Source organism: Quercus lobata, chromosome 10 (genome assembly GCF_001633185.2).
Source record: "Quercus lobata isolate SW786 chromosome 10, ValleyOak3.0 Primary Assembly, whole genome shotgun sequence".
NCBI classification, from domain to species: domain Eukaryota; kingdom Viridiplantae; phylum Streptophyta; class Magnoliopsida; order Fagales; family Fagaceae; genus Quercus; species Quercus lobata.
The window spans coordinates 18,317,418-18,323,965 of record NC_044913.1 but is presented as its reverse complement, the minus strand read 5'-3'; the positions used below and the strand labels follow the sequence as shown (position 1 = coordinate 18,323,965).

The 6,548-nt window shown below is 36.7% G+C and overlaps 1 protein-coding gene across 1 annotated transcript; it reads right to left on the bottom strand.

The window, feature by feature from the left end:
- Positions 1 to 5,026: 5,026 nt before the first annotated feature.
- Positions 5,027 to 6,337, bottom strand: LOC115964452 (probable disease resistance protein At5g66910). The gene is made up of 5 exons (XM_031083760.1): positions 6,180 to 6,337; positions 5,703 to 5,914; positions 5,484 to 5,605; positions 5,356 to 5,440; positions 5,027 to 5,301 (listed from the first exon to the last, which is right to left on the bottom strand). The coding sequence occupies exons 1-5, from the start codon at positions 6,335 to 6,337 to the stop codon at positions 5,027 to 5,029; spliced, it is 852 nt and encodes a 283-aa protein (XP_030939620.1).
- Between the last annotated feature and the right edge of the window lie 211 nt (positions 6,338 to 6,548).

The following is a 6,548-nucleotide window of genomic DNA, read 5'->3' as shown; positions in this document are numbered from 1 at the left end:
TTGGACATGCATATATCCCTATGCTGGCCAAAATGGCCCATTAGCATTAATTTTTGAAATATTTAGCAACAGAGCACTGTTTCGGAAATAATTAGGGAAATACCACTTTTTAGGGTCCTATAGCGGCGTTTTCCTGCAAAATTTTTTTATAAGTCCCATAACAGGTTCAAGGGGCCCTATAGTGGCATTTTTAAGCCCTATAGTGACGTTTTTGGGCCCTATAGCGGCGTTTTCCTGCAAAATTTTTTTATAAGTCTCATAACAGGTTCAAGGGGCCCTATAGTGGCGTTTTTAAGCCCTATAGTGACGTTTTTGGGCCCTATAGCGGCGTTTTCCTGCAAAATTTTTTTATAAGTCCCCATAACAGGTTCAAGGGGCCCTATAGTGGCGTTTTTTAAGCCCTATAGTGACGTTTTCGGGCCCTATAGCGGGGTTTTCGGAAAAAGTGGTACTTCCCTAATTATTTCCGAAACAATGCTCTGTTGCTAAATATTTCAAAAATTAATGCTAATGGGCCATTTTGGCCTCCCTATGCTATTATGCTTCATTGAATGCATGTTCAGATGATCATTTACTTTGCTTTGTGATTATTGTAGTCATTTCTATATGATTTTTTTTGGTGTTTGATCAAGTTGCTCACATGTTTCATATCATGTTTACTTGATCGCAATTTACTTGTCATATTATACTTGTCCTTTATTACTTGCTTTACCTTGAGAGTCTAATGTGTTTTGTGCAAGTGTTTTAGGTTACAAGTATATATGTTCCAAGTGCATCACAGCTTCTCATCATTCTGAAGGGGAGAAACTTTAAGCATTTTTAGTTTATATTCAGTATTTGGTGGTTTGTACCCATGTTGCTTTTGTAAGCTTTTAGGGTTTATACTTGTAGGCTTTATGGTCTGTACCATGCTTTATGCAGCCTCTACGATTTTGTTAAATCAGTACTTCTATCCAAATGTCATGCATTTTCTGGTTAAGTACTGTCACTCTTGTGCCCTTGTAGGATTGTTCCTAGATGCATATACTTAGTGTATTGTGCATTGGTTGAGTGTAGAACATGCAAGTGACTTGCATTGAGCTTGTTTACTTGTTTGTTCAAGTGTTCATTCCAAGTGTGAATGAGCATTATGGTCACTACCTTGTAGTGATTGCTTTGTTGATCTAGCCATGGTTTGTTTCTTAACTCCATCTTTGCTTGATCACATATTACCTGTTTCATATGCATTTCATGCTTTTCTGCATACAATGATCATGGTGTATTGTTGTGTTTCAGGAGATTTATGGTCATATGATTCAAGAGCTTCACAGCTTCTAGATTTAGGTGTGAGCGAGTTTTGCCATTGTTCCCAAACTCACGTTTAAGTCTAGAGTCTGTTTTAGGGTGTTTTGTCACGGAATAGCCAAAGGGGGAGATTGTAAGGTTGAATTTAATCAACCATGTGTTGGCTTTATTCCGTGACAAATTTGCTTGTAATACAGCACTTAGAAACCTTGTATTTAGGTGGGAATCATGTAAGGGTAGTGTGTGAGAGAGTGTGAAGAAATGCTCAAGACAGTGCAGTGAAGCAGAGACTCGCGGCTAGGACTCGCAGGAGGCTCGCGACTTGCAAGCCGCCAAAAGTTGCACACGTGCAGAGCATGCAGGGGAGCTGAACAGTCATGCCAGCTGGAGCACTACAGGACAAAAATCCAGACTGGCCATTTAGCTAGCTCGCTACTTGAACTCGCGACTCAGTTAAGTCGCGAGGTCAAGTCGCCAGCCAGTCCTGTTTTTGGAAAAACTGACTCTTCGCATTCCATTTTCACACCAGTATAAATACACCTCATTCCCACAAAATATGTGTGGCTATTCAGAAAGAAAAACCCTAAGAGAGGTTTCTTCAAAACACCCACCTAATTAGAGAGAGCTACTCATTCTTAGAGAGAAATCTTTGTAGTCTCTTCTCATTCCCTCTCTCATTGTCATACCTATTGAGAGGAGATTTCTATCCAAATACTACCCACACCCATTTAGAGTGTTGAGTGTTTTTGGAGCTTTGGGAAGCATTGGAAGATGCCAAGGATGGCGGATGCTATGGATTATAGCGGAATCCGGTAAGCTAGAAAAGAAAAAGGTTCGGCGCAATCTCGTTGGAGCAAGAAGCTTGGAGGGCTTAGGTACATCGGGTAGATTAGGCTTGGAGGGTCTATTGTTGTTCATGTATCCCAATTACATTTTCTAGTGGATTATTGACTGCTTGGATGGCGGCGGAGAGGTTTTACGCCGAGGGCTTCTGTTTCCTCTTCGATAACACATCGTGTGTTGTCCTTGTATTTGCATCTCTCTTCCCTTTATCTTTGCCTTTTATTTTCTGCTGTGGATGTGTTTTTAATTGGCTTAGATTGTTTACCAATTTTGTTTATAGCTTTTGTTCATTTTCCGCACACTAGTTGTTTGACATAAAGCTTGAATTGGTTATTTTGTAATTGGGGGTCTAAACGTTCAAGGGTGTTTTATACACATAATTGAACTTTCATACTGTGATTTTGGAATCCTAACATTTGGATGCTTTTCAGTATTTGTTTTGATTGAGCAAGATATAAGACATCTCCACTTGTTCTCACACTAGTTACAATTCTGTTATTACATATCCTTAATCACCACAATATATCTTTAATAAAATCGACCAAATAACCTCTCCAGGTCCTCTATCATACGTCTTCTACCATAGAAAAATACTTCTATGGTAGACCTCCCTAGCATAAAACCAAATTGATAATCCGATAATGTTCAATCTGCTGCATTATTATACTTGTACCCTAAAGTATAAATAAAAAAAATAAAAAAAAGGAAGAGAAAAAGATTGGTCACTAAAGGCACTCTCCTACATAGGAGGAAGTATAAATCATATATTTTACATATAGAATGACTTCCCAAGTAAGCACAGTAAAGTAAAAGAGAACACACTCACTTATAAAATAAATAAAAGAGTAGAACACACCATCACAATTAAAGGGTACTAAAATCAGGTAATTCTAAGTGAATATTGAGAAAGTAGAGGAACAGAAACAAGAAAAGAGGAACATAAACAAGAAACGAATCTTTAATATCAGATTACAAGATCACAATGAATCATCATTTGACATTTTAATGCTTTCAAATTTGGTAGCTAACTGTTGGAGTTTGTTGGTTTTAACTACTGATTTTAACTGCTTTTAGTTCCTTCATGCACTATTTGGAGGATGTTCCAAGCAGTGTGAGCTACTTCCACATTTGATGTTTTCTTGAATTCCTCTAAGGAAACAACATTGAAAATCACATTCATAGCTTTATAGTTATGACTAGCAACTTCCTATCAAGTATTAGTCCATTAAGTTGTAGGAGTTGCAAGTTCTGTCCAACCAGTTTCTACAAACTCGCACACTTTCTCATCTAAAGACTTTAAGAAAACATTCATTCTCACTTTCTAATAAGCGTACTTGTTCTGATCAAAATGGGGTGGAATAACTAGGAAGTGACCATGATCCATGAAAGTAGGGGTCAACTTTGGGTAAAACTACCTAAACAAAAGCTAACCAGCTCTGATACCAATTGTTGGGTTTAGACCCCTATCAAAACACTGTATTTTACTAGTTTTAAAGTCAAGTTGATTATTAGATTTGTTATGGAAGCTTTAGGTTGAAACATGATTATCAATATCATGCAAGTGCGGAAAAATAAAAGAGACACAATATGATGACCTAAGAAACCAATGAAACAAATCATTTCACAAGAAAAACCTGGGAGACTTGACCTTATCTATCTCGAGGTGAATAGATTCACTATTAGATAGAGATTTACAGTAAGAATAACTCTAATAGTTGTAAATCTAACTAAAGGTACGAAACTGAGTTCTAAATCCCACAGAAATCTCTAATAGTAATCAACTACAACGTGAACCTCTAGCTCATGACTTCAATGTCCCCTTGAAAATTTGAATCAAGTACACTTGATATCTAGAGATCAACAACTTTAATCCACTAGTTCAAAGAGTATGTGAGTGATTACTGGTAGAGACTTAAAAGAGCAATAGGTATAAACCTTTTAGATATCAAATTGAGCTACTCCAAAGTCTTGAAAAATGTGCCCTAGGGTTTTCTTTAAATACTTTGTGAAGTAGATTTGTAACCCTAATCATCCGGTGTGTTGAAAAATTGATTCTGCAAATACGCAGTTTAGTCGGTCGACACTGTTAAAAATCTTGTTTCTTGAATCAATTGATTTCCTATTCTTGCACACTGAATAGCAGTACCTAAGCATTGTCTAACCATTCATATAGACTCTATAAGCTATTACTAGACAAGTTTGTGTTCACGTATTTGCCAATAAAACTATACAAATTTAAAACCTAATAGTCCAGAAGTTGAAAATTATTTAAGGATTATACCAAAAAATTGGCCCATCTCTAAAAGCTATGAGGATTGGACAATGATCAGATATCCCAGGACTCATGAATTCAATAACAGACTGACCATAAGTTTCAAACCAAGCACAATTGTGCATGAGCCTATCAAGTTTAGTATGGAATTCATCACACTTGGACAATATGTGTACAATTTAAATCAACAGAAAATTCGTCATAATTCAAGGTTATTACAAAAATATTTTTCTATTGCTATTACTAATTTCATGTTTTGACACTATTGAATGAAACATGAGGAAAAAAAAAAAAACAAAGAAAGGAAGAGAATGGATGCATCGTAACAAAACCTAGAAAATTTTCCAAAACGAAACAATTCTCAAAAATCATAGTTGGAGAAGCCAATTCAAGTTAATGTCTTTTGCAGCCACCTTGGCCTTTAGATTGGTGAGAACTTCCTTAATAAGCTCCCACAACTTGACCTTCTATTCATCAAATATCACAAGCTTCAATTGCTTTAGATCTATAGTTGATGATGTCAACTCCTTACGCAAGCTGTAACCCCCTTGCATGTGGAGCTCTGTTAAATTACATATCTCACCAATGTGTTTTGGCAAGTTTTTAATGTTTAGGCAGTCAACTATGTCAAGAATTCTTAATTGATGGAGGCTTTTGATTGGACTCCGGCAATTCTGATAGATTAGTACATGACCTAAGCCTTAGCACTTCCAAATTCACTAGCTTTCCAATTGCTTCAGGCAGTGTCGATAACTGATGACAATGGTTGATGCTGTGTTTTTTTAAGAGGATAACATCACACAGCTTTGCAGGAAATTCCACTAGATCATTGCAATAGTCAATGTTTATCTCCATTAGATTTGGCAATGCTTTGAAACTTGGATAGTACAATTCCCAAAAGCCTGACCAATATTACACATAAACAAGGATATTTTCTTCAAACTCCTCAACAATACCAGGGCCTTGCAAAGGGAAGGGATTGAAACCTTTTCCAATCTGATCGTTTCTAAACGGGGTAGAGAGTTGAGTAGTTGAAAATTTCTTAATTCGGCAGGAAAGAATCATAATTAGTGATTAACAAAACCTTAAATTTATCCATTTTATCCACAAACTCAGGTAAGCTGTAATTCTTTGTACGGAGGTTCAGAACTAGACACTCAACTTTTTGTGCTTGAATGTCGCACCAAGTTGACAAGAACGATGTATCTGCAAAAAGAATTCTATAAAATGTGAGAGTGCACTTGATATGTATTGTGTGTGCGCGTGTCCATGCAAGTGCCTGTTAGAGATAACATGAACAAACCAGTAGAGATAGATAACAAGCGGGCATTAATTAGTTGCTGATCCTGTTCCGTGCACCAATTTGGTGGAGTGTTTCCACTTATTTCCATAATCCATCTTTGCCTTTGTCCTACTGTACCCTGGTTGCTTTTATACACAGCTAGCTCTCTAAGAAGATCATGTTGTGTGACATAATCTTCATCATAATAATTGTCGATATCACTTGCATCTTTCCTGGTGAATGGGGAAGTATTAGAAGTTAGAAAAGGTTCAAATTCTTTCTTCAAATGAAAAAAAAAAAGGTACATCTCAAATAGTCTATAATAAAATACTATTTCCATAAGAAGTTAATTAAGTTATAAGACATTAAAATATTGTGTGCCTTAGACCACGTACAGAGTTATAACCTATTACAACTAGCAACTAGCAATTATTAATGGTTACATGAAGGGAGCACGCTACAAAGATATAAGACCATAGAAATAAAGAGTTCACATACCTTGCCCTTACATGATTAGCCAGATTCCAGGTGGTGAGTTTATGTAAATTGCAAATGGCATCGTTGCCAACTTTATCTAGTTTATGTAATTCCGTCCACATATCACTGAGGGCAGCAACAGGTATCCTTTGGTCTTCAGGAAATGAACCTAGATCCATGAAACATTCTTTCAAGATGACCTCATGATTTGAAAATTCTAAGCTTCTTTGATCATTGTTAGAATTGAAAATAGAATGATCATTAGACTAATTCTCAGCCATATTGAGCCAGGCCTCTACAGGTTTCTCATTGAGTGATCTGCCAATCAGTTCGAGTGCCAGTGGGAACCCACCACAGCCTCTCACCATCTGCAATTTAAGGAACCAAGTA

Excerpts from the sequence above, each read along its gene's own strand:
- LOC115964452 (XM_031083760.1), bottom strand. The coding sequence starts at position 6,337 with ATGGATCTAGGTTCATTTCCTGAAGACCAAAGGATACCTGTTGCTGCC. Across the intron at positions 5,606-5,702 it reads CTTGTTATCTATCTCTACTG|ATACATCGTTCTTGTCAACT; the intron begins GTTTGTTCATGT and ends TTCTTTTTGCAG. Across the intron at positions 5,302-5,355 it reads CTTCCCTTTGCAAGGCCCTG|GCTTTTGGGAATTGTACTAT; the intron begins GTATTGTTGAGG and ends AATATTGGTCAG.